The sequence below is a fragment of the Heliangelus exortis genome, chromosome 5, assembly GCF_036169615.1.
Source record: "Heliangelus exortis chromosome 5, bHelExo1.hap1, whole genome shotgun sequence".
NCBI classification, from domain to species: domain Eukaryota; kingdom Metazoa; phylum Chordata; class Aves; order Apodiformes; family Trochilidae; genus Heliangelus; species Heliangelus exortis.
The window spans coordinates 15763792-15791775 of NC_092426.1; the positions used below are offsets into that span (position 1 = coordinate 15763792).

General features: G+C 39.8%; 1 protein-coding gene across 5 annotated transcripts; it reads left to right on the forward strand.

Moving 5' to 3' along the window:
• The first annotated feature begins 42 nt into the window (after nt 1-42).
• LGMN (legumain) lies at nt 43-26255 on the forward strand. 5 transcript variants are annotated; one of them, XM_071745745.1, is made up of 14 exons: nt 43-223; nt 6345-6522; nt 14034-14131; nt 14982-15063; nt 15587-15672; nt 18175-18250; nt 18710-18772; nt 19663-19729; nt 20834-20952; nt 21605-21694; nt 22362-22559; nt 23179-23349; nt 24413-24480; nt 25385-26255. In XM_071745745.1, exons 2-14 carry the CDS (start codon nt 6385-6387, stop codon nt 25422-25424), a joined length of 1296 nt encoding a protein of 431 aa, XP_071601846.1. In that variant the 5' UTR covers nt 43-223; nt 6345-6384; the 3' UTR covers nt 25425-26255. The 5 variants fall into 5 exon arrangements, with proteins under 5 accessions (XP_071601846.1, XP_071601843.1, XP_071601844.1 ...); XM_071745742.1 differs by lacking the exon at nt 43-223 and adding an exon at nt 3023-3191; XM_071745743.1 differs by lacking the exon at nt 43-223 and adding an exon at nt 5867-5944.
• Nucleotides 26256-27984: the final 1729 nt, after the last annotated feature.

The following is a 27984-nucleotide window of genomic DNA, read 5'->3' on the forward strand; positions in this document are numbered from 1 at the left end:
CCCGACGAGCTTTGCGCTCAAGGCCCCCGCGGCCCAGTAGCACGGAGGCGCGCCGGGCTTGCTGGGGCACGTAGTGCGGTCAGGGGGTGTCCGGCCCCCTCCTCTGCCCGGCCGCGATTGGCCGGGGCCGATCTCCGCCCGCCGCGGCCCGCGGTCTTCTCCCTCGGCACGGCGGTGCCGCAATCACAGCGGCCGCGGCGGCGACACCTCCGCGGGCTGCGCGGTAAGGGCGGGCGGGGGTTGCGCTGGGCGCCGGCAGGTTCGCGTGGACCAGGGAGGGCTGTACCGCAGCCGGCGACTGGCTGCGGGGAGGAGGCGGGGGCGCGCCCGAGAGAGGGGAGCTGTGAGCGGGGGCCGCTCCGCTCCGTGACGGCAGAGCCACCCGGGGTGCGGAGAAGGGGCCTCGTCGGTGCTCAGGGAGCAGCCGGGGGGCGTCAGGTTACCTTGCGTCGGCTCCGTGCGCTGCCGAGCCCCGGGCGCCCCAGGGCTGGCGGGGGTGTTCGGGGCCATCCTGTCTGCGGTGGGGCTGACTCTCGGCGGCGGTTCGGTCGGTTTGCAGAGCCCCCCCTTCGCCATTTTGTTCCCTCGCTCCCTTTTCCCATCCCTAGGGCCGCAGGGAGAGGGGTCGGTCCCCCGCCCGCAGTCCCTCCTCTGCATTGCCACTCTTGCTGCTGGGCGCCGAGCTGCCTCCTCGGTGCTGCCCTCCATGGAAGGGGTCGGGGCACGGTTGTCCCCCGGGAGGGCTGGCTGGGCAGCTGTACGTGAGCCTGCTCGTCTGGAAGGGCCACCCTGGGGAGAGGAGAATAAGCGCAGTTAGTCCCTGGTTATAGGTTTTTAAAGAGGGGGGGTTTTGTGTGGAAACGATGGAGTCAGAATTTATGTGTATTCTGCTAAGAGCTGGTGATGCCTGAAAGGTGCTTCCCGTAGCATGAAGGGTCTGCTCGGGATTTGTAGGATCATTGGTTGCTGTTCATGGGTGGACGACGCCGTGTTGGGAGTGTGTATTCAGGGGCTAAAACAGTTCCTGCAGTGAAGATCTGAAACACTGAGATAAAACATAGTAAAAAGCATGTGGTGTGCTGTCTCAGAATTTCTACGTGATCACTTCTTCAGAATTTCATTCTGTCCCTGCTCCAAACACCTGATGTTTGTTGAACAGAAGTGCCCACCCTGACTTCTCTGCCCTCAAAATCTCTCCTCGAATCATGCAATGTAATAAATTTATTTTATGCGGTATTGCAGTAGCTGTTTTTTTGTTTCTTTTTTCCAGCCATCAGAATGTGATTGCAGAGGCTTTGTATGTTTGTAGGCAGATATGAAGGTAGCAGGTGCTATTTCGCTGAAACCTTAAGATCTGCCAAATTTTACCCTGGGCTTTTTGAAGTGTGTAGGAAAAAATTCTCTAAACCAGTTGTATTAGGTTGTCAGCATCTCTGAAAGAATAAGGAGTAATTTGGAACTTTTTTTTTAACCTAGGTAAATGTTGCCATCTCTGTTCCTGAGAAAGTTCATTCTGCTGTTTGCAGACTGGTCTTTGCTTAAAATGACTTTTAAATAATTCTATTGTTGAAAACTATTCTAAGTTAATCACAATTTTTTTTTTTTTTTACAGTAAAAGTGAGTTATAAATTCTCAGTAGCTGTGCTAAGATATTTTACAAGGTCTGATGAAATTAAGATGATTGATAAAATGTTTACTAGTAGACTTGGTAAAGAATTGTTTTGCAAGGGGAACCATACTCTCCTTCAAAATGTACCTGATCAGAGTTTACAGTGATAAAGACTTTCTTTCTACTGCACAAGTGCATAAAGAAAATTGGACTAGTTCCACAGGGGCTTAATTATGACTGTAGGTGCTTTAGTTTGTGTAGCAGCTGGCAAGCAGGCAGAACATTGCTGACAGGGAAGTACAGACCCTAATTTACTGTAAGGAAGGCTATCGTGAGTCACATGTTTCATGGAAATTGGAATCTAAATATTAGAGGCCATGCTTAAGCAATGTGTGGAAAAGGAGTTGTGACTTGATTCTGAAAACTGAAAGGCTAATGCTTGTAAGAAGAGCAGCTGGATAGAAATGGAGATTCCAAGAAAATCCAGAATAATCAGCTGATTAGTTTAAGGCTCAAGATTTTCCCTCAAGATTTTTGTTAACTCATTTATTTCACAGGAAGGAAAAATTGGTATATGATTTGTGTTTATATAGCTCTTGGAGTCTATGCTTGATGTATTTTGAGTTTAAGCTATTGAAGTGTCAGCATCACTCTAAACACTAGTGGAAAATCCTTTGGTCATCTCATCCCCCTTTCTTTAGGGTGGTATCCTGTTGTTCTAAGACTTTTGATCTTTGTGGACTGTTTCACCAAAAGGAAGTTGGGAACTTGGGAACTTGGGAAACAGGCTGTTAACCAGAAGAATTGTTCTAGCAGCCGCTGGCTACTTCCAGATGTGGTCTATCTTTAGCATCCTTCTTATCAAGTTAGAGTTGTGTACTAGCCTTGTAACAAGAAGTGGTCAAGGTACTTCTGTCAGGAAAAACAGGTTTTAAGAGATAAGTGAATTGTTCTGGCAAGAGCCACCCAGGTTCTGTCTGGGATTCTTCCAGTGACTGTGCAAGCTGCGTTGCAGCCTGTCTGTTGTGTATGTATCAGTGTTGTAGACCATCATGTCTGTGAGATGAGCCTTTTTCCTGACATGGTCTCCAAAGCAAAGTTAATTTACTTTTCTCTCAAAAAGACTAGGCAGAGCTGATCAAATAATCTCATGTTTGTGTGGTGAGCCAAAGCTATAAAATGATCTTGTAGTTATTTTTCCATCCTTTAGTGGAGTCTCACTCTTGCATGCATTTAGAATCCTCAGATCTTTGATTCCTTTTTTTCAGAAAAAGACTTTTTATGTACCTTTTTATGTACTCAGCTGGTCAGCTGAGCTGGTTTTTCTTAAGGTAGGAACATTCTCTTCTTAACTGCAGGTCAAGAACTCATTCAACACAATCCAGAACATAATCTTTTAAATTGCCTTCCTGAGCACTCAAAAGCTTTCCTTAAAAGAAGAAATATTGGGGTTTGGGGGTATGTTTGTGTAAGTCTTGGAAACAAGCAACGAAAGACCTTTTTCTACTGCACATGTGCTTAATGGTTAAACCTATTTTAATGCTCCTTGGAGAACCTTGAAGCTGAGCATTTATTAACTATGGTATGCTTATTTTTTTCCTTTTCTTTCTGGTGTTAATTTGATTTAATTATAGTTGAGGAATAGTGGGATTACGTGCCATTAATCAGTAAAAAAATATGATGGTTCTTTATCCTTTTCTAAATAACTCATGGCAAATCATATGTGATTTTCTAATACAAAGCAAATGCTTCTTGGTGTTTATTTTTGGTTTTTGTTTTTTGTTTGTTTGTTTTGGTTTTTTCCCTCTTCTGTGCCTTCTGCCTAGCTTAGAACTTTGTGTCAGCAGAGGCAAGAAATCTGAGGATCTGGATATCCATGTGCTACATGGGAGACTGATGAACTCTTCATGGATGGACTGACTGCCTGAGAGGCCTGACACCTCAAGGCTTTGTTCATGATCCTTCCCTGGGCTTTTCTGTGGTGGGTCTGTTTGCAGGCAGAATGCAGGGGTGGTGGCTGTATCTGGTGCACCTGTGTCCTGCACAGCATGGTCCCACACAGAAGTCCTGGCAGAGGTCCTGAGAGCCATAGATCCATGTTAGTATAGCCTGGAGTGTGACTGCATCAGGAAAGATGGTCTTGTCAGACTGTTTTTGGTTCAGGACTTGGCACTCCATGGTGTATTTTTATTGAAGCTACTTCAGTCTCCTTTGCATGGTGTGTCTGTAGCTGACAGCTGGTGGCAGTGAGTGGTTCCCTGTGATGGGTGCCTATCTGCTTGAAATTAGTTGTCATGTTATATGGACCAGTGAACAGCTGCCAACAGCACAGCATCTATGTGTCTGTCCTGTATTTGAATAAATAATTGACATCTCGAAGAGCTAAGTAGCAGGTGGAAGTATCTTCAGCAACTATTTGAACCATTTATTTTTACTTTATTTATGTTTTCATACAAATGTTAGTAATGTTTTCAGTTGGAGAAATGAAAAGTTATTCTTTAATGAACATGGAAAAAAGCTTCTCATACCAAGCTCTGACGCATCTTTTTGCATACAATTAGACTACATATTCCAGGAAGTGAAAATCAATTCAGATTTCTAAGCAGATCATCTAAAACATATTGCTTGTATTTCCTTGTCTAGTGTTTCCAGAGTTTGTTGGCCTGTGGTGTATTGTGGCACCTTACAGATGCTTTAAATAACTTGAACTAAATCTTAGCTCTGCTGTAGGTAACAGAATAGGAAGACTTTGTGGATGTTGTAAACAGAGTGTATTTTTCACCACAGTTATGTGTATATTATTTGTCTTAACCATCTGAAGATGTGACACGATAGAAAAGGCCATAGAAAGTAATTTCCAGCTCAACATAAGGTTATAATTGTCTATCAAACTGTTGAAAAATTTTCTTGTTCCTTCATATCCATTTAACCATTGGGGTAACTAATAATTCAACAAATCCTGAATTGTTAAATCATCTGTATATTGTTCTCTCTCCCAAATCTTGCTCTTGTAGGCAGTGACAGAGTAGCTTATTCCTGAAAGATAGGTTTCCTAGACATAAATGAATTTTTGCAAGAAGCACTGTCATAGCTTTTGGTTCTGAATTTTCTATTCTGTTTGGCAATTTTCCTGTGTGGTAACAGCTCTTCTATGGGAGCTGATATGCAAACATGACGACTTTTACCTTTACATTTAAACAACCTCTTCCAAATACATATATATTATATTACTCATACTATTGCCTGCAAGACTTAATCTTGGTGAGCAGTAGATCCAGTCTTGGAACAACCCATGCTACATGTTAAGTTAGCAGCCTTTCCTGTACACAGGTGCTTTGGAGAACCAGCTACTTCTCTGTTTCAGTCTCTTTGAGTGGTTGCAGATGATGCAGGTGGATGGTTTTGGCTGTGGGGAACTGAGGATGACTTAATAAGCATTTAGTTATTTGGTTCAGTGGTAGCTTTGACTTTGTGTCTTGTGACCATGTGGTATGTCTAGGTAGTTTCCAGCTTTTATTTTAGAGAAAACAGGCTAAAGTAGACTACTCCACCTCCTACTACACTAACTTTGACGTATATAGCAGCCATGATCAACTACCTGTGTCTCTTTCTTGTAAGTAGGCCAGTATAAAGTTCCATCTGACAGTGTGTGAGGAAATATTTATAATCTTTGTGCATGTGCCAACAGCTTGCAGTTCTTCAGGGGAGTTTGCTTTGAGTGACACATCAGCTGCAGCAGACCTGAGACTGTGACCAGTATACATAGCCTGCCTGCCCTCCCTATACCCCACCCAAAAAAACCCTCAAAAAACAACCCAGAAACATCAAAAGCAAACCTGATTAGGTATGGCTATGTTGTTTGATTTCAGAGCAATTCAAACAATCAGGGTGCTCAGAAGTTCACTAGGGGGGGATGCTACTTACAGTCCTCTCAAGAAAGCAGAAAAGAGCCATTTCTGTGTCTCTGCCTCTGCTTTTCTGAACTTGATGTCTACAGGATCAGACCTGATTCTTTTGCTGTGCACCTCATGCACTTACCCACTGTGCCAAAGAGATGAAAATGCTCTTTCATGTGGTGCTGGTTCATGTTTGCTCTCCACTTAGCAAAACAGGTTGCACAAATAGCATGAGGCTGTCACAATCAGCACTTCCTCCCCAGCCCCAGCAGTTAAGGCTGTATCTTGGGCAGAACAGCAGCACAGCCTCTATACCCTCTCTGGCTTTAGTGGGCACAGAGAGCTTTTGTGCCAGCTCTCGAGCAGTTCTCTCCATGTCTATGCATCCTTGTGCCTCCGTCACCCAGTATCTGACTCAATAATAACGGGCTAATTTTCAGTGAGTGGAAACTAGTCAACTACATAGGCAGAGACTTGGAGATTTAAGTTTTATCTGTGGGAATGCTTGACACTGGAACTTGCTCTGTATTTGAGGCTTATTCATTACCAGCTACTACAGAACAAAACAGTGAGAGGAAGCTGAAAGACTTGGTTGTCCTATTCAGAATTGCTTTCAGTCAGATCTGAAAGCAGACAGAAAACTCTTGTAACTAGTAGCAGCTTGGTACTATGGGAAGGTAAGACCAGAAATTGTACTATGGGTTTGAATGGTCAGGGAAACACAAGAAAACAATGCCAAGACCAAGAAAAGCTTCAGTTGTGATACTACCAATGTTTGTTTTGCATTTGTTTCATTTTCTACTGTCTTCTGATCTACTTATCTCAAACTTCTTCATTAGGAGTTTTTTCCCTCCCATTTGTGGATTAAACAAAGAAGAGATGATACTGGAAGCAGTTGTGCTGCTGGGCTGTGCTCTGGGCATCAGCACATTCCCGATGGAAGAACCTGAGGATGGGGGCAAGCACTGGGTGGTGATTGTTGCAGGTTCAAATGGTTGGTACAACTATCGACACCAGGTAAGAACCACTGGTCCCACATGCCCATGCTGGACACTCTCCCAAAAAACCAGCTGCTCGAGGACTTGTGGGGAAATGAAAGCTGCCTAGAAGAGTTCATCCCTTGTGTTATTTGGGCAAGTGCTTCTGCTTCTAGACTTCCAGGAGTGTGTGAATTTTTCAATACCAACAGCAGCAAGATTCACTTACAGCCTAGTCCTAGTTCTTGTCATTCTCACCTCAAGAATTCCCCTCTTCTGCTCATTATGCTGTTTAATTTTTTTTTGCTTACAACTTTGTCTAGTCTTAAATTGTTTGAAAAGCTGTCATTAGCAGGAGCAGTATTCTTCCTCTAATTATGCATCTGCATCTTGGGAGACCTGTATCACTTAGGCTAAATATTATAGTACTAGGCAAGAGGATCTGACCCCAACTTGCAGGGGAACAAATACATATTGAATGAAACTGCATTTTGAGACACATCCAAGTATTTTTCCATTTGTTTCCCTCTTGTAGTTTTGTTATGAAGAAGCTCCCTTTCTTTCCAATTAAAATCTAAAAAAGTTTTAAATCTGTTAAAAAGTAAAAAAGTTATTATGGGGTGGAGGACATGCAGAAGGGGGTCTTTTTAACCTTGGTCAGTTTGGTCACTGTGTTCGACAGCATGGCCTCAGTTGTGTTGGTACAATGAGGATTGATTGCACCAGGGTGCAGAAATCAGAGGGAATGGCAAAGTGGAGAAAAGGGAACAAGAGCCTCCTGAGTTTGATATTGCTGTCAAAGCCAGTGTGTTGTGGAATTGTGGTCGAAGCGTCACGATGGACAGGATTAAATTCAAGTGACTTAACTCTGATTAAGTTAAAGACTTGTAATCAGCAGTCAGGAGACTACGGCAGTTTTTCCCTTTGGGGAATTCTTGGGCAATCCCTTAAACAGATTAAGCTATGCTTAACTGCAGCCTTTGCTCTAAACCTGGAACTACCTTCTGCTTTCCCGAAGAACATGGTCCATTTAATTCTGATTTATGTATACATTTTTATATTTCTAAATGTTAGAAAAATAACTACCTTAATTGACAATAGTTTAGTTGAACCTGAACAGAGATGGGAATGCTGGTCTACAAAGCTAGCATTTTGAAAGTTAAACAGTATTAAATGTACTGTGTACATATATGGAGTTGATTTGCTGAACATAACTTTTTAAAGTATTTATTTTTAATGAAACTGACTGTAAAATTTGGAGGGACTTCATCCTTTCTATTTGAATGAGGAATAAACAAGAATTCTGTGTGCTGGTCATGCTGGTATTCAGGTTTGTATCCCGTTCCCCTCAGCTCACACACAAAGTTTTAAATTTCAGTACAGTGATGAGCTTTAAAACTACAGGTGAACCAGCCTGACAACATTGTTGCATCTGAACAAGAACCTGTTGCTGGCAAATGTATGCTCAACATTTTGACAAACTGGTTTTAGGAATTTTGCCAGCTCCTTGCACTGTTGCTATCACCTGATAACCATTGGTAGACTACTACAGCCTTAATATAAACTGTCCCTATTTCAAAATAAATCTTAAACATATTTTGAAGTTGAAATTAGAAAGGCATTATGAAAATACTAGTGTTATATTTGATCACTGCCTGCCCTGAGGTGTCTACATGTAATTTCCAAGTTGTGCTCTAGTTGCTGCTATTGCTGTATAACCAGTCTTGCTGGCTCCTTTACACTCTAGGAGGAGTTAATACAGTGACATTCCATTCTTTAAGTAAAACTACATTTTTTGTAGCTGTGACACATGATAGTTCCTTTTCTGCAGTTACCCAAGCAGACTTTTTAACCTTTCTGTTAGTCAGCCTTCAATAGCAAACGTATCTGCCAGGTATCAGGGAGTGATGGGGAACACATACTTGTGTCCAAGAATAAATGTTTTTATCATACCTGTTTCATGGAAGCAAAGTGTAACTTTTGAGAGTGATAATGCTTTGCAGACAGTTAAATAATTGCTTTTCTAGGTAAAAAATGAGAACAGGATTTCTTTAAGAATCTTCACTTTGAATATAATGTCAACTAACCATGCAAAATATCTGCAGTGTCATTGCTCTGATTTGCTGTTCTAGAAACTTCTATATTTTAACCTTTACTGCTCAGTTATTGACATTTGGAAAAAAAATTATAACACTGCTAACAATCCAATTAAAGTTATGAAGCCATCATAAAATAAGTCTGTGTGAAAGGTTTGTCAGGGTGGGTTTGAGCTCTTATTCACCTGTTCTGGGCAAGATATTGTGACTAACTTTTTAAAGTAATAAAAAAAAAAAAATTCCCACAAGGTGCAGCACATCAGCAGCCTGTGCTGTCTTCCTTAGCTGCCTTTTTTAGTCAGCCTCGAAGGCCTGGCAGGATTGAGGAGGGCATAGTGTGAGACAGACCCAGCAGTTAGTCATGGAAAATCCCCTTATGTGTCCATGAGCTGTAATCCAGAGAAAGATGATCTGTAGACCTGTATGAGAGTTATACAGAGGAGGAAAGGTACCTAAAGAAATCTCAGGGATTATAACAGATTTTTTGAAGCATTATACAGATTGGTTAATGATGTGTGTGTGTTAAGGTGAACAGCAGTGGAACAGTAGAAGTAAAATCATTAAGTATTTAAATTATTCGCTCAATTCACTTGCAGTGGAACCAGGAGTAAGACTTGGACTTCCAGTTCTGTGTTCCATCCATCAAGAAAGTTGTTCCATGGTGAATGCAGGCAGAAACTTTTTTTTTAGTATAATATGTCTACTGCCAGAAAGCAAAGCAATGCTTCAGGAGAGCAAATTTTTGTAATTCTTTGCTTTCCAATGGAGCAATCAAACAATAAATTATGTTGTCCTCTAATTCACTTTCCTCCTGTCATCAGCTTGCTTTCTCAGATTCTTTGATTTAGCCTGTGTGTAAGTGAATTTGTAGATGTGAATCTTCCTGCAAGTAGTTTCTCAATGTGACTTTTTTTTATTGCTGGATTGGTTGCCATTCCCTACATGCAGCTAATAGGTACTTAAAAGATTACTAATCTGAGACTTCAGCTAACACATCTCTGGGTTTCAATTGCTCAGCTCAGCTGTTCAGGGTACAGTTAAGGAATAATGTTATATGTTTGTATTACATTTATATTTTGTGATCTCTAGTTGTTGACCCTGCTAGTGACACACAACACAGGCAAGACATACTCTTGCCTTCTGCAATAGTTACCTGATGGCAGTATGTGTTTATCTTACAAAACTATAAAAGCAGAAGATTGCACCTTCAAAACTGTCTCTAATTACACGTATTAAAAGCTCTGGGGAAAATAGTCCATCATTGCATGCTGTACAGGCTCTATGAATAGTTAGACCATGTGAACATGGAGTCTGTACCAGTCTACTTGAAATACAGAAACTCTGATGACTTGTAATTCAGCTGTCAGTGTTTGGATTCCCCTATCATATCCACTGTTCCACTAGACAAGGTAAGGAAAAAAACACTGTTTGCACTTAGGAGTGAGATTAACACTTTGCAGGCACTTACTTCCTCTCTGATGGCTGAACTGAGACTGTTTCCTGATGAGGATGATTTAAACTTATCCTGAACACTTAACTTGTCAAATTCCTAAAATAAATTTTAAGGTTTTTTGAATAGTATGCAGCACAATGTGATAAGCTTACTGTCATTGCAAAGCCAGCTTGAATATTGCCTTATGCTTGTGGTTTCTCAGTTCTTTGGTGTTTTTACCTGTATCTTAGTGTTTTTTATTAGAGTTGCTTGGGCTTTGGAAGGACCATCAGCATGCTCCTCTGAAGTTAATCTGACTTCTCTGTAACAACCTTTTTTATTACCAGGTTGCCCTAAATACAACTAAGCACTCAAAATATATACTAGGAAGAGAGCTCTCTTTTCATTCCCTGCCAAAGTGTCTCGGCTCTGCTATGCAAAGAGCCAGATGATATCTCTGGAAAGCTTAGTGACATACATCAGCAAATCTCACTTAATGCTACTGGTACATATAGAGAATGAGCCAACAAACGAGTTCTCCCTAATAGAATTTTGTATATACTTCTGCCTCTCCCAGGAGATGATTGTACCAGCTAACTCAAGCCTATATCTGGCTTCATAAACACTTCAGAAAAAGATGGACCAATGCTTTTGGGGTACTCCCAAGCACCTAATCAATGGAAAAGCCTGATGTGAAACATTCTGAGTAAAGGTGGAGTACATACTTGGAGAAAAATGGCTAAAAAAGTTTGGAAAAGTTAAAATGCTGGTAATGACCATTTGCATTTACATAAATGTTTTTTTCTCATTTGTCTTTAGTGTTATACTTACTGAGTTTTATGTGCCAGGGACTGTTTATTCAGGGTTTTAGACGCTGCCAACCAGCCCAGGGCAGTCCTAAACTCTCCAGCCTTTTGGATAGCAGACATTAAGGATGCCTTGACTGCTTGGCCTCAATTATAATTTCTTCACTGTGCTTGTGAAATTTTAATGGAAGTTAGGGGAAAATGTTTCCCAAGTTCTTAATACAGTTACCATTTTTGGCTGATTTACTGCTTTATGTTTAAGCAAAGGAATGAAATACAGCTGGCATTTTAGATATGTTCTACCATGCTAATATAAGAGTTTATTCTCTTTTAGGCCATAGCATTTCAGTATACATGTAATAGGAACACTGTCACTTTGCAGTGAAGCTGCCAGTTCATTTTGCATGCTTTTTAGCCATGAAGCTGGCAGTCATAAGACCATAAGTCCAAGCTTTTCCCTTTAGGAACTATTTATGCATGTATGTGTCATAAACCAGCTTGATTTTTCAAAAACTCCTCTCTCCCCAACCCAAGCAGTTTGCTTGCAAGCTGTGTCACTCAAATGTGTAAACAGCTGTATGACACAGGAAAGTTGGTGTGCTAGGTTTTTTCCTTTCAAAATTTCCTCTGTATGTACATTTTGGGAAACAAAATGCCTGTGCCAGGAGAACTGGGAAATTTAATCTCTGATCCCCATAGTGATGTAACAACAGACCAAGCTGGGATGAAAGGTCTGAAGCATCCAATAAATAGAATTCATTTTGGAGCTGGCACATGAGGTGAGTTGTGCAGTTACAGCAGTACAGCTGTGCCTTCTTCTCTACTGTACAGGGCAGCTGCTCCCCGCCCCAAATCATGGCCACAAAAACACGGTTTGCATTTTATGACAATTCAATAAATATTCATGGCATTAATTTCACATGTTAAACCAATAGGAATAATACCAGGGAGAGGTATGAACTATGTTGGCTGTCTTATTAGGGTGGTTTACAGGTACCGTTATTTCAGAAATATTTCTGGAAGAAATGAGGCTCAAATAACTATTTGAGAGGCAGTTAAACATCATCAGGAAATATTCTAGATTCACAATATATCTCCCTGCCTGAGCAGCAGGTTTTTCCTATTCCATTTTTCTAAAGATTTTTATTTCTTTTCTGTGTATTGGAGGGAACAAGAGGAGTGTGTGACCAACGTCAGAGGTAGTCAGTCAGGTCAGCTAACTCTATACAAAAAACTGTGTTTACCCAGAACTGCCCTACAATAGCTAATGGAGCTTTAGGCCCAAAACATGGGTTTGCTTCTTCAGCATTTGCTGGTGATAAAATTATGCTATAAGGAGGTACAGTCCCCATTTAATTTTATCACCAAATTCTACTTCAGTGTTTACTAAGTAAGGCAGGACATAGTGAGCAAACCAACGAACTGGAAGGAAGAAGAGAGGAGACAAAAAAAGCTGATGATATGCATTTACAAAGCTTAACTAATTTTGTCTACTTTAATTAAAAACACCTCCAAAGTCTCTGCTGGCCAGCCACATGTCTATAGGAACACAGGCACTGGTTGGTTGAATATGTTGATGTATCACTGTAGTATGGCTGAGCATTTCCTTGTGTTTCCAGCCTAAAAGTGTTTCAGTCAGCATAAGAGAAATTAATTAATTCTTGAGGGTGAGAAAGCATCTGTGATCTACTTTTCAGTGTAGAGATACCCCACTTGGTGTTTTCCTGTATTTTTCCTTGGGTTGTTTTTGAAAAGCAAGTACATATTTAGTCAAACCTGCCCTCTGCTGATTCATACTATGTGTGGTACCTTTATAACTCTGTTTAGCCTCTACCTTTTGACTTTCCGAGGCAGCAGCTGACGTAATGACATACACAGAAATGGGGACCTATAAACAGTAGAGATTGTCTGGGAGAGGTGGAAGCGGAAGGTAGGTTGAGCTGCGTGGTAGGAAACGGAAGTGCATTAGTAAGGACAACTTAACTTCAGGTTCAGTATCATGAAAATATTTTACTGTGCCTCACCCTTCCCAGAATCTTGTACAATTATTCTTTCCTTTCAGCTTTAGCTATGCTTGGAAGACAGGGAAGTGAAAGGATTTTACAGTGTCCTGTCAGTTAACTACTCAAAAATCCCTAAGACTCCTGAATCATAGGAACTTATGAAGGACCTTTTAAACCGCTTTGGTTTGGTTCCCAAACTAGCAGTCAGATTAGTTGAACAGAAGTAAGTTTTAAAGCTTGCTTCTTGCTTGCGTTTGGAGTGTACACTTGCTATATGAGGTTCTTCCATTAAATCTGCAGAGATTTTTTAGCATGTGATGGGTTGTAGTTCTGGAGTTTCTGAATGATTGTTGATATCCCATTAGGTCACTCACAGACTGCAAGTCCAAAAAGACAATTGTTTGGGCTAGGTTTACTAATAATTCAATGTTTTGATAGAGATTTGCATTTACTGTAATATGACTTTGACAAATACTGTTATTTCTGTGCAATGGAAAGATGGTTCTGTAAAGAAAATCCACTTATTTATATTCTGTACAAGTCAGGAAGAGTGCCCGAATAGCAATTCTGCTATTGTTTTCCATGGCACTCTGTTTTCTTGCCCCAAAGTTGCTTCAGTATTGCTCTATAAGAATACATCATTAAAAACCCAAAATTCCTTACCCTAAACTTTCATCTAGGAAAACAAACTTTATTAAAATCTCTGCAGAGATGAGATTGGGAAACCATGCTTGATTAAGCCAAGGACAGTGTGTGATGCTTAGTCGTGCAGGCTTGGTGCAGAACTAATTGAAACTGGTGGAAATCCAACTCTTTTCTTCTGCTTAGCACACTTTGGATTTGTCTGTCAGTACAAAAGTTTTTCATTCAGATTTTATCACAGAAGGCAGCACATTGCTGAGAACCTTTTGTTAAATGTTATCCATACAAAACCTGAAGTAACTTCTTTCGCTTTAAATAAGAAATCAAAATAGGTAAATGAAAGAGAAATATTAATCATAGCATTATTAATGCAACTGCTCCTAGTTAGAGGAAAACATTGAGCTTTGGTTTAACCTGTGCATTTCAGCCCTCTAGCCACCCTTCATCTCTTACATTTGAATGCATTTTCTTTTGAACAAGAGCCTGCTCTTAGGCCTGCAAAACTATTTTTCTTCTGTTCCTGAAGATGAAATCTCAGTTCAAGCTAGTAATGAAAATCTGCTTAATTTCAGGCAGATGTGTGCCATGCATACCAGATTGTCCACCGAAATGGAATTCCAGATGAACAGGTCGTTGTCATGATGTATGATGATATTGCTGATAATGACGAGTAAGTGAGGAGCATGCACTTGTCACAGTCTGCATGGTTAATACAAACATGCCATAGTCACCAATGTGTTTTGAGTTTGTAGTGGTTTTGTAAGAAAAGCTTTCAAAAACAACTGTGGCACACATAGAGATGTTATATCCCTCAGCACAATAGTTCCCCTTTGAAATGTACTCGTGAGCTTTCTAAGCCTTACTGCACAACTTAGCATCAGCTGTGGCACTGAGGACTGCAGAGCTTCATGGTTATGAAAGTTGAGCTTAACTCCCAAGGATAAGTTTACAGCAGATCAATAGCCTAAAACTGCAAACATAGGGAAATTCTGGGTATGAATTGCAGGGTGTTTTCTGAAAAACGTCAGATTTATTCTCTGAATGTACATTCAACAAGAAAGTACATGTCCACCTCTGGTGACTTGCTAGGGCACATAATTGCTATCTGTATGAAATAGTTCATTTATACAGCTTTAATTCTGAGACAGCTTCAGCAGAAATTAGCAGATTTCACATGCACAGCAGCACTTAGAGCAAAGAATAAGGAGATTGAAGGCAAGACTGAAAGTAGAGAGATGATAGTATAAGAGAGTACTCACCTACATCACCAGATTAATCAACAGGATCTGAGGTGGGATACTTGAAGGTACTCTGAGGGTAAGGACACCTGAGGCAAGCATATGTAACTGAATGAAGTAAAAAGGACTTTATGTTCCAAGATCACTTAACAATACATGGTGCAAGTACATTCTCTCAGGCAAGCTGGCCAGTGAGGACAATTTAATGGTTTCCTAGTTGTTCTGTGTTCATTGTGTGGCACATGACTAATTATTCATATTTATGTTCCATTTAACTTTCAGAAATCCAACAAAAGGTATTGTCATCAATAGACCTAATGGCACAGATGTGTATGCTGGAGTGCCCAAGGACTATACAAAGGAGGTAGGAATAAAACACCATTCCCCAGAGAGCATTCATGATTAGCCAGTGTTCTGAATAAGTCTTTTCACTCTGTAGCTTACACTCCAAAACGCACAAAACCCTCCATCTGATTCAGCTGCATGGTTTGGCATGAAGTTTGGTGTTTATAATATGAATGTCAGCAGTAGATGCTTTGAAGTGAAGCAGTGGTCATAAAAGCAAATCTTTACACTGCTGCTATATTGGCAGATGAAATAAAGGGAGGAAAAGTCTTGCATTTGTGAATGTTTTAACTCAGTCTGAAGAACAGCTATGTAAGACTGTTTCATTAAATCAGAACAGTGATCCTGTCACTTGGTGATTTCAGGGCTCAGTGTCTGAGTGACTCATCAGTGTCCAATACATAATCTAATGACAGACCAAAAGGGATGTCATCCCTTGCCATCCGTGCATGGATTCTGACTTTCAGAAGCCATCTTTCTAAATGAAGATTTTATTTTTGTTTTTATGATCAGGTTTAACTGTAATCCTTTTAAATCCTTAGGATGTTACGCCAAAGAATTTCCTTGCTGTTCTCAGAGGAGATGCAGAGGCAGTGAAGGGGGTTGGATCAGGAAAAGTATTGAAAAGGTAAGAGAAGTTTAATTTAGAAAGCAATTGTATGTGTAGTTGTGCATTGGCACTGGTTTCAACAGAAGAAGAGGGTAAATTAGAGCAACTTGAGAAACTGGCAAGACAGTTTCTTGCATGGCAATTCCATATAATTCACCTTAGAAATAGAATGGATCTGGTTCCTTTAACTATCCAGCACAAAGAAGCAACTGCTGATACTTGACTGGTACAGACTCCAGTATAGATTAAGGTATAAAATCTCTAGAGGATACTGTCAACTGTTTTAAGAAATTTTTTATTTGGACTGTTGTCTTTTACAAGAGTGGATATTCAACAAGAGTTTTGTTAAGGTTTGGAGACCTTTAGGAAAGGTGTGATAAGGCTTGGCCTAATGTGCATAGTTTTATGAGTTACATGAAGTGGTGAGACTTAGCAATCAGTGGCAGAAGGACAAAGGTATTCTAAGCAGGTCATCAGTTGAAAGAACTGCAGGTCTAATCCCAGCTGTGGTCTTTGTGTCAGATATAAAGAGTAGTGTAAGCATTTAACCTTTTAATTGATGGGTGATGCCTATGGTATTTGTAAACTGAGTTACATAAATAATTGTAAGTTTGGCAATAATCTAATATATGAAAAATAATAAATTGTAGAGTAGCCAAGTAGAATGCAATATCCATAATTAATACATGTAGCTTATAAAGCCTTACACAATGTAGGTGATTCAAGAATAAAAGCAATAAATTTGAGGGCCTGATTAGAAGACCTCTTGGAAAGATACCTGGTATTGGTTATTTATCTTGCTTCTACAGAGTTTGAGGTATTAAAGTTATGATTCCGTTATTCCAAGATATGATGCCTATTTGCTAAGGTGTGTTATATTTCTGACTCAGTACTGCTGGTCAAGATTTACATCATGTTATATTTTTCTAAATACACTGTTTCCTTTAAGAATTTAAGTTTGTTTTTGAAAGACTAACCTAGTTAAAGAAATATGTGTAAGTGCCCATCATCATCTGACAGTTTCATTTTAGAGACAAAGCAATGAAACAGAACAGAGTAACTGGGCCCCTGGCATCGGGGGGCATAAAAGTGAAGGTGCAGGAAAGTAGTTAAATAAGCTATTGCTCACTGTTGTTTAAACTTCATCCTGAAAAGTTGAGATAGAAAATTATATATACAAGGCATACAGGCAAAAATTAATAAATTGCTGCACATTTACTAGATTGTTCTCTTTTAGAAGCTGGAATGAGTCAAGAGGTGACTATAAAGCATTTTCATTAAAAAAGAAAAGTACTTGAATATACCTCATCTGTGAAATCTTGATGTTACAAGTCAAATAAGGGAGTGGCTACACAGAGAGTGGCAGACACTTAACTACTCTGGAAGACAACTTGAACCCACATATAAAAGTCTTAGCTATTTACATTTCACCTTGGTCACATTTTTTACTCTTAGAGTCAAGTGTGGGAGCTGGAAAAGTAACACTAAAGCCTTCTTGTTAGGCTCTGTTGTGTGAATTTCTAAGTGGCCTGACTTCTGCTACTGCTTGGGAGAAGAACTCGGTTACCCTCTTCTCAAAAGGCTTGTAGTTTGCCTTCCACATTATTGTCTAACCAGCAGCTTATTAGCCAAGCAGGAGGCTGGACAGTGTCTCCTTCAGGTGCTGCTGTACTTCTCTGAAGTCAGGAAAGAGCAAGAGTAAATATGGATTTCTGGACCACTGATACAGAATGATAGAAGAGGGCCTGGGGTCTCCTTCCTATCTGTTCATGTAATTTTGTCTTTATTTCTCCCTGAGTACACTTAAAAAGCAAAATCTCTTTGCAGATCTTGTTGTTAGGCCAAGGCCTAACACCCAAACATAATGTGTTTGCTTTAGAGAGCTGTAAAAGTCTACTGCAAACAGTGCTAGGGAATCAAAGTCTGTGCCCAGCCCACTGCAGAGCTGCTGTGGCCTAACAGGTGGGTTGGATACTCAGCAAGTCTTTCGTGAACATGCAGGCTGAGGCTGATTTGGCTAACTGAGGCCATACAGATCACAAGTATCTTATCAAATAATTTTTTTATGGTTTATCCCTGTGTTATTGGTGCATTGGTGCCGCAGTATAACTTAGTTACACAAATCTTTTTTTACCTGGCTGCTGCAAATTCCTACAGTGTAACATATTCTTCAAATAGGCAGAAAAACCCAACTGTGCTCCCACCATACTTGACATACCAGCCCCTCCCTAGCCAGCAATCAGTTTATAGTTTGAAACATGAAGTGTAGTTGCTGTTTTCCCTATGCTTGAGTTAATAGCCTATATCCCTATTTTCCTTCCTTTTACCGACACTCTCCTCCTCGCATAAGCACCTGAAGTAGTGTGCTTTGGGGAGAAAAAATTACCAAGAGCAAGAGGTGCTTCAGCTGTATTTTCAAATATTGACATGTCTTGGAATTGAGCAGCAGATGTTTGTTGTTGTTATAAAGATTAGGTGGGAGTGATTAGAAAGAATTTTCTTGCAATTTTTTCATTACAGTGGTCCGAAGGATCATGTCTTTGTTTATTTCACTGACCATGGAGCTCCAGGACTTCTGGCTTTTCCTGATGATGATGTAAGCATTTTGGAGGATTACTTTGTTTCTAAAAATCATCCTATTAGTGACATATTAAAATAATAAGTAATAAATTCTAAACACACATATATTTGATGCACTGCCATATTGAGGAAAAAGAAGCAATATTCTTTTGTCACCCCTCTTTGGATTTGTTCTAGTTTAAATCTGAAGCATCCAAATTGAAATTAAGTTCTGTAATTTAATATTTCTTTGGACTTTGGTGGTCCAAGCAGACTGTTTCTCACAGGTATGACTTGGCTTTCTGATGCACTATACATATCACCTGGGACCATAACTCATCTTTTCTGTGTGGTAAATATTAGAATGTTGTATTTCAGAGGGCAAAGCACTGGATATTTTTAATAGGAAACAGTAAACATTCTCATTTTTCCTCTTCAGTGAGTTGTGTGTCTATTGGACATAAGTGGTTTTAATGCAAGCTTTCTTATTTCACAGCTTCACGTGAAAGACTTGAATAAAACTATTTGGTACATGCATCATCACAAAAAATACCGGAAGGTAAGCAAACATAGCAGAAGTTCTGAGATTAAAGAGCAGCTGGCATGGAAGAGAGAGATTTATCTTCATTTGCAGGGTTATCTAAAGCAAGAGAAAGCTCTTGCCATGCAGTGAAATTTGGATTAGGATTTTGCACTTACAAAGATTGATCATCTCCAAATTTTCTTTTCCTGTTCTTAGTTTACTGCATATTTGCAGCCGGTGTTGAAATGTAGTGTATTGTCTTTGGTGTACATTCTGACCAACAGTGGAGAAACACCATCTGTAACCACTAGCACCCTCAGTACCTGACCAGTTCTTCCTGTGCTTTGTTCATTTCAGGCTGCACTACAGGAAGTTTGTCTGTACCTCATGTTTCTCTTGCAGTTACTAATATTGTTCAACAGACTGTACCTCTTCTCAGAAAGTTCTCTGTATTTATTTCACCACAAGTAGTTTTAAGCAGAAGACCTAATATTTAGAACATTCTAGTAGCTTGCCTTTTTTAAGCAGCTTTCTGTGGTAATCTGTCTACTGTCTGTATGTATTTAGGAACACATTGGTTCCTAAATACACGGAACCAATAGTGGTTGACTATTGGTTCCAGAAACGCGTTCAGTGCTCATACATTGCTGTGCCTGAAGAGCAACTCTGTATTTGATTTGTGCTTTGTAGATCCCTGTGGTTTCTGTAGAGACTACTAGCATCTTTTTCATTGTGATTGTTTTCCCTTTCTACATAGTTCAGTTTCTAAAAATGAAAAATTGATCTATTTGCTGCTCTTTTTTTTTTTTTTTTGTAGCGTTAGAGTTCTTGTTTCAGGTGCAGGCCAGGTACCAACGTCTGAAAAGCACTGAATGACTTTCCTCCTTTTCCTTATGGAAGTTCTTAAGGTCTGATTTATTTTATAGATGGTGTTTTACATTGAAGCATGTGAGTCTGGATCTATGATGAATCATTTGCCTGATAATATCAATGGTGAGCAATCCCTTAACTTACTCAACGTAAATGTCACAACTTGTCACAGGCAGGACCTAACCAGATATTGTGTCAAGGGTGGGTTCATGGCACTTCACAGTTCAGGGGAGCACAAGAATTAGAGAAAGTAATATTTTCCGTTTATGGAAAGTTCTTTTTAAAGGGTTTATAGAGTCTTATAAAGACTATATAGGGGCTTTCAGTTTCTTCCAAATGAGAAGCTGGAAAACTTTTCAGCTTTTCAGATGCTGTGTGGTTACCCTTAGCTGGTTTCAGTGAAGTTACAGTGACATTTCCAAGCCTCAGCATCAGCTAACAGCAGGTGTCAAGTTCTGTCCTCAGTTTAATTCAGTGGCAAAGACAGTTGGGAGACATCCTTGCCAGACAGTTTTGCTATGCTTATCTGCACAATAACCCAGGAAATGTAACTCAAGATTTTTCAGGGTTTCTAAACTCTGCTGCAGAGGTGTGAGCTCAGCCTTGATTAGGATGAAGAATCACACACAACTTTTTCAAACTCAAAAGTCAGACTTCACTTCATGAGTTGAGTTTGGCAAACAGCCAAAATAGCTCTTTTCTTAATACCTATGAAGATGTGCTGACAGTACTCCTGTTGTGTTATAGGTGACTTACAGGAAACACTGGTTGAAGTAGATGTTGCAGAGGTTTGGTTTACTTTTCTCTCAGTGTAGAGTATTATCCAAGAAAGGATACTACTTAAAATATGGCATTTCCTGAGAGAAAAGAAGATTTGTAGGATTTACTCCAAGTTTGGGAAAAAGTCTTCATTTTTGTAATAAAGAAAATAAATGTAGATAGTTTTCAGTGCAGTGTTCTCAGGTAGCTCTTTGTATAGTAGTTTTTCCCCTTCAGAACTGCATATTCCTTTTTAGATGCCTCAGACCACACATTTGGCAACAAGGAAGGAGCTCTTACAACAACAAGGAAGAAGGCTGCTATTGAACAGAATGATTAACAGGCTTCTTTCCTTCCTGCTATTTAGAAGTAAAAGATAGAAAGCCACAGCACTTAGGCAAATATATCACATGCAGTGAAGTACTAAATCATGTCAGGGGGTTAAAAATTACTCTGTTTTTCTTACAGTTTATGCAACAACAGCTGCTAATCCCAGAGAGTCATCTTATGCATGTTACTATGATGAAGAGAGGCAGACTTATCTTGGAGACTGGTACAGTGTGAACTGGATGGAAGATTCAGATATGGTAAGTTATTTAGGTAAGGCTTCTACATTCCCAGGTATGAAAAATTGCTAGTTTTTTTAGAAACAGATTCTTTACAGGATTTTTGAAAAATTTGTTATATATGAGACTAAAATCAACAAATTGAGATGGTAAAATATATAATCTTTACTTGCCTGTGTCATTAAATTGATTTCTGAGTCAACTTTCAGAAACACTGTCTTCTGTTATTTATAAAATTAGAAACTTTATGACTTCTGGTTTCAAATTCACATAATCTTGATTTGATAATTCAAGACTGTTTCTCCAAATTTGTTAAAAGAATTTGGCAGTTCAGTAAGCTGTAACTCTCCTTCAGGGATCCTTAGCTACAGAACTGTGACCAACCCATTTCTTAGCATAATGGAGAACAGTATTAATGAAACAAGTCTGCTAGCACTTGTATACTAACCCACTCCCTTCTTGCCCATTTGCTGGGACATTAGATCACCAAAAGCAGTTTGAAAATATGCTATGAAATCTTCTTTCAGTTTTTACTTTTGTCTTTCAAAGGCTGCATATCTTTTCCCCTATACTTCCTTCTACATACTGGCAGCTAAGACCTTTTGCAGGTTTCCTTGCATTTTTAGAATACCTGTCTTTAAGTATCTGACCACATGGAAGTTTCTTCATGCAGGAGGATCTAAGAAAAGAAACACTCCATAAGCAGTTTCAGCTGGTGAAGAAACGCACCAACACCAGCCATGTGATGCAGTATGGAAACAGAGTATGTATTTGAGTGGGCTTCCTGGCAAGATCTATCTTAAAACCTTAAAAAAAAAAAAATAAAAAGAAACAAAATCACTTTAAACTGGTAGGTTTGATTTAAAATATGAAACTGCTAATCTCCAAAGAGCACTTAGTATCAGAACCACCATCCCTTAAATACTAAGGGAAATACAGCCTTGTATTATGCTTTAACCTGGGGAATTGGGATATGGGTTGCCTTCCAAGCTCTGCCAGTGATTTAACACTTCAACTGAGTGTAAGGGGAGGGTGTTTACCACTTCCAGGCAGATCATATTAATAGTAATAAGTACATTGATCTCTTGAATGGGAAGAGCTGAGAGATGATATATCATTTGTAGTAGTCACATTATTTAATGTGTTAATAGAAGCACACATTAAGTATTTGTTAAAAAAAGAAGTCACGTTACTTAACCTTGTGGTCTCTTTCCCCTCAGTGAGTTCTGGAAATAAACATTCCTGGGTTTTTTTGCACCCTTGACCTCATGTTAAAAAACCTAACATGAACAGGCACACATATGCTTACAACCCTATGATCTCCTTTATTTCCTCCAGTAAAAGCAAGTTTAGAGAGTTGGGTTTGCATGGCAAAGCAAAGACAGACAACCTACTGCAGTGCTTGACAGTTTCCATTTGTTTACTTTCAGAGCATCTCCTCGATGAAGGTGATGCAGTTCCAAGGCTTGGGGAAGAAGGCTGTCACCATTTCTCTGCCACCTGTGGAACATTATGACTTGACACCTAGTCCTGATGTCCCTCTGGCAATCATGAAACGAAAGCTGGTGGCTACCAATGATGTTTATGAGGCTAAGAAGATTGCTGCAGAGATCAAAATATACCTGGAGGTAATAAAAAAAAAATTTTGACCTACTGGTCAGGTCAGATTCATTTCCATCATGATCAATGGCAGAAGTAACACCCTGAAAACATCCTGGTTTTGCAAATTGCAACAAAATTGCTTTTCAGACTGGTAACTTCCAGCTGATGGTTTACTATTCCTTTAAAATTCAGGGGTCTGTTTGAAATTTAGTACCTACTATCTTGGCAAATTTAAAAGCCAATCTCGCATCTTTGATTGCCAGGAAATTCCTCATCTTCATCCGTAGGGTTTCTTGTTGGCAGTGGTTATTCTTTGTTATTAGAGGAGCTCTTGTCTCAATAGAGCTGGAGTTTCCCAAATCAAACAGAACCTTCAGAATAGTAACCAGTATTAGTGTTGTCTTTCATCTGGCAAAACACTAGAAGGACTGTGCGTGGTTTTGGAGTTTGACTTTGACTTTGTCTCTCTCTAATTTTCATTTGTGTGTTAAGACGGGTCCAAAAGTCTACTGAAAATAACTGGCAAAACTGGGTTCCTTAGAGGAGCCCAGAAGTGGAGATTTAAAGAACGTGCAATTTCATTCAAAGTCTTCAAATAGATTTTTTTAAAAAGCATGTTTTAATTTCTTGCTGTTTTATGTACAGGTGAAAGAATTTATCCAAGAATCGATGCGAAAGATCATCACCTTAATAACAGGATCAAAAGAACAGACTGATCAAATTCTGTCAGATAGATTGACCATCAGCAATTATGACTGTTACCAGTCAGCAGTGAACTGCTTCAAAGCTCATTGTTTCAACTGGCATTTACCCTTGGTAAGTCAGATGTTAGATATAAACTGATATGTACACAGGTAAAACAAGCACAATAGTCATAAGCATATCTGCAAAATCAGCTTTTATTAAAAAGCCAGCTTGGGGGCAGTCTTGCAGATTAGTTTTGGATAAAGGCCAGTAATGTTTTTTTAAAGCAGGAAGCCAGTCCCAGTAAACCTGTCGATAAACAAGAACATTACTACAAACAGGACCAAAAATATTCCCTAATTTTTACACGTTAGTGCTTGTCCCTTCATCACATCCTGGAAAACCCAGTATTAAAGAATTTACAATGTATTTCTGCTTGAAGTATCTCTACTAGCAAAACAGAAACACAGCACCACCACTGTGAATTCATAATCCTGGTTCATTCAGATTTCTGTTATGATGGTGTGTTGCATAAATACTGGCCATAGCCTAGCTGCTACTTCCAGGATCTTGCTGAACTTCTAAGAACTGTTTCTAGTTTAAGGGCTTTATTATTCTCTACTCCTCCTCAGATCCCAGTTGAGGACCAAATTGTTTTGCTAAGCACTATTTAGATGACAGTAAGACAGGTACTGTTCCAGAAGACTCAGCCCTGATGTCAGGCAAGATAACCTAAGGAGGCAATAAGCAGTGTGTGGTAGGATGAATCAGGAGCAAATTAATCTATTTTACAGAAAGTAGTGAGATTATCTGGCAGTTAGCCAAGATAAAAGTCCTATGTACAAATCAAAAGCAGATGCAGTCCTGGACCTTCTAATCAAGCAGGCTATTGGGAGATCATAGTGCTCTGATAAACTTTCACTACCCTTCAGTGATTTTGTTTTGATTTAGTGGAGTTTTTTGAATGAAATTGATTAGGTAGGTGAGCCTTACCTGAGGGGACAATGTGCAGCAACAGCTGCATTTACCTAATGAAGGAGGAAGATCTGTCTAGCTTAGTCAAGATGATTGTCAAGACCAGCAAATGAAGACCTTAAGTGTTAATAGCATCTCTACATTACTTCCACAAATTTGTTTGGATAAACAATACATGCTCTTTGTCACTGAAATTATTACCAGTGTTTGTTTATTTCAGTATGAGTATGCACTGAGACAGCTGTATGCCTTGGTCAACATTTGTGAAGGAGGATACCCCGCTGACAGGTAATGAGGTTCCCAGTTAACACTGTGGCTATAAAAGCAGAAGCCAATATGTGAATTAAGCCTAACACTACAAAGTTTCTTGCTTCTTGTGTTCTGTGAAGTTCTGACTTTAAAGTTACACATGCTAATTTTGGTAAACATGTATGTCATTATTAGTTCCCTCACACTCATAATGATCCAGTTCCCCAGTAACCCTTTAATTTCCTTGTTGAAGGCCCTCAGGGGAGGACACAGCCAGTCAGAGGATCCCACTGTGCTGCCTAACATAGGCTCCCTAACCCACATGCTGCCTAACCATGACTGGTGACCAGGACAAGGGTGTTGCCCTGTAACTCCTGTGTGATCTTATACTGAAGCAAGGTTGGGAACCTTTTCTCCTCAGCTGCTGGCTCAGAATACCACAGCACTGCTGTGGGTTGCCATGAGGAATGGGAATATAGTGCTAGGGCCTTCATCTGTAAGCATGTGGTAGGAAAGCAGGGAAATAATGGTCCAGGCCCCTGTAGTGATGTGGTAAGGGGAGCATGGTGTTGAAATTGTCTTGGGAGTTTGTGAATAGAGGATAGGATCCTAGCTTATGCGAAGAAGAAATATAGGAAGAAATATATTTTATATATATATATGTATATATAGTATTCTATATATAATATTATAATATATTAGAAATATTATCATATAGAAGAAATATAGGAAATATATTTCTCCTTATAGAAGGAAAAAAAGGGAGTGAAGAAAGCAGAGGAGTAGGGAATGGGGAAGTGGACTGCTATTTTAGGCAGTTTGTATGTGTAACCCAGAAGGTTAAAAACTGCTGCCCCCACTCCTGGTGGTATCCTGCTGTGGTCAGTTCAGGAAATAGTGGAGCACCTGGAAAATTTCTAATAATTATTGTTTTCTGTTGCAGGATATGCCTGGCCATGGATCAAGTATGCCTTGGGTATTGATGGAATCAGGAGTCTCTAATGTAACCCTTACTACGAGTGATAACTTTTCATAACTGTAATAATCCAGACTTTACATGCACGCAACATCAGGAGTCAGCCACTGTACTGGAGCTGTGCTGGGAGCTGAGGCTCCTGACCATGAGCAACACAGCACCTGCCAGTGCTCCCCCCTGCATCCCCACCTGCTGACAGCCTGCTGGCTTCACAGGAGCATTTTGGTGAACCACCTGGAGCTTTCAAGATGGATGATTTGTTTCAAAGTGCAATTCTTTTAAGAATCTCTGGATGAACACTATAAGCCACCTGTCAGTGATTGCTACATCTATGCTAAATTTAAACATTGAGCCATTAATTCTGGATTTTTTTTTTATACCATTGCTAAGTATTAGCTTTTTTTAAAAAGGCTGATAAATTCCATTACAGTGAGTAGTTTGCAGACTGGTTAATGAGTGAAGAAAAAAAAGCTTGTTCTTTAAGCTTTAACTCCTTAACAGTTTAAAGAAATTAACTGCATTCAAGAACTATTGGATGTGAACAGCACAGCCGAAGTATGAGATGTAAAAGTCTTTGGGGGTAGAAAGCACTGTTTCCCAAAGAAAACCAGAAGTATCTAATACTGTAAATTTAGCACCCTCATGCTATAATTAAATGTAAATACACAACAAACCTGTGGTAAGTTATAGAGTACAGGAATTGGCTGTGAATAAAAATAAAGTTGACAGTTTCATCAACCTACAGGGCAACACAATGTTAGACATCTTGTGTCTTGAAAATGAATGAGAGCCAATTAATTTTATGATATGGTATTAAAAGGTTATCCGTCCACCGTAAGCCTTTTGTATGACAGGTCACCTCAATAGAAATCCCTAAACCAACAGGAAACAAAACAACCCCCAAAGCAACAACAAGAACTACCAAGAGGCTAAAATCACATTTGATGGCACTATGCCCTTAGAGGTGACTCACTAAATGACAAACAGTGAGAAAATTAGAGGTTATAAGGAGAATCAAAATAGTTTCAGGTTGTCTGTACCTTTTTACAGGTGGAGACTGGATACAGAAACACTTCAGGGTTCTTTTCCAAAGTGTGTTAAAATATGCAGTTACCTCATACCCATAGTAAAGGAACAAACTTTGTTAAAAACTAAACCAACATCTCCAGGATGGAGAGTTCTGGGTAGCTCCTCTAAGATGAGAGGGGCTGAAGGGTGGGTGTGTGTGTGTGTGTGTGTGTGTGTGTGTGTGTGTGTAACTGAAGCTACTTCTTATAAAGAAGAGTGAGGTAAAGCCAAGAGCCAGTAATGTTTTCAGCTGTGCTGAGTGATTGAGAGAAATTCCAGAGCATAACTAGTGTCAAGATGAATGGAAAAATGTAGAACTATTGTGGAACTGGGCTTTACTGACTTCAGAAATTAAAGTTTTCACCCTGGGAGTTGTTGAAAGTTCAGATATGTGCTGCTTTTGAGTTGATTCTTGTTTCAGATGGAAAGCTGAAGGGTTTTTAGCAGATATCTAAAAATAGGAGTATGAAATTCTTGAGTTCCTGAATGTGTTGCAGGTGTTCCCCTGGTAGCAGGAGGAAGGGCTGGCCACACAGGACAGCTTTGAAGCAGTCTGGCAGCTGCCATGAGAATATACCAAGAGCCCCCAGTCACTGTGAAGGAACAGGAGAAATGCCTCCTTCAGAGTCCTGTTTGAAAATACACATTAAATCTGCTGAGGTTTACATGTCTCTGCTTTTAGACTTGTTTTCTTCTCTGGAAATCTAGCCTGCTTCTAAAGCATTTAGCATCATCAGTTCATAGTTTTAACAATTTTCTTCCCCTTTAGAAATACTTTCTTCTGAAGTATTCAGAGGAGTTTTTTGATCTATAACGCAGAGGGGGAAAATGAAAAGCCCTTCAGGTTCTTTACAGATGGCATCACTTTACAGCCAAGAGTCTTCAACCATACTAAGTAGGCCTCAAAAGTATCAGATGAAAAAGCAGCTGCTAGCCCACATTTGTACTGTCACACATTACTGACACCTGGATGGCACTTGCCCTGGCCCTCCTGTGGACCATCATAACACAGTGGATGCAAAGCAGAAATGTGAAAGGGTGGGATTTGGGCTTGTCTGTCTCCCTCGTCCAACAAATTTCCAGAGCTTGACCATTCTAAATGCTACCCATGGCAATGTGCTGCCTTCCCTCAGGGATGTGCTGAAATGAAAGAGGAAATCTGCTGAAGCTGCCACTGCACCCACAATGCCAGCTGAGATGCATCAGGTTTTTAGCCATTCCCTGCAAAAACATTAATGTGCCACTGAATTTCCAGTTTGTATGCAGAGACCCATTTTGTTTGCAGTCACTCAGGAAATGGCAGCCTTCACTTTCACTGATCAATACATTTGTTTTAAGGCCTCCAAATAACACCATACAGGCTTAGTGCCTGCGTCGCAGTCTTTTTATTTTGGAATCATAATGGAACTTGATGAAACCATCATTTTAGGATTATGCAAGGTCATCAGTCTTACCCCAAAGAATCTCGTGGTGGATTGGGCATGGCAGACACTGTCACT

What these genes read in the sequence shown, in the direction of transcription:
- LGMN (XM_071745740.1), top strand. An exon ending in ATCACAAAAAATACCGGAAG is followed by an intron (nt 18,773 to 19,662) that starts GTAAGCAAACAT and finishes TTTATTTTATAG; the next exon opens with ATGGTGTTTTACATTGAAGC. An exon ending in AGATCAAAATATACCTGGAG is followed by an intron (nt 22,560 to 23,178) that starts GTAATAAAAAAA and finishes TTTTATGTACAG; the next exon opens with GTGAAAGAATTTATCCAAGA.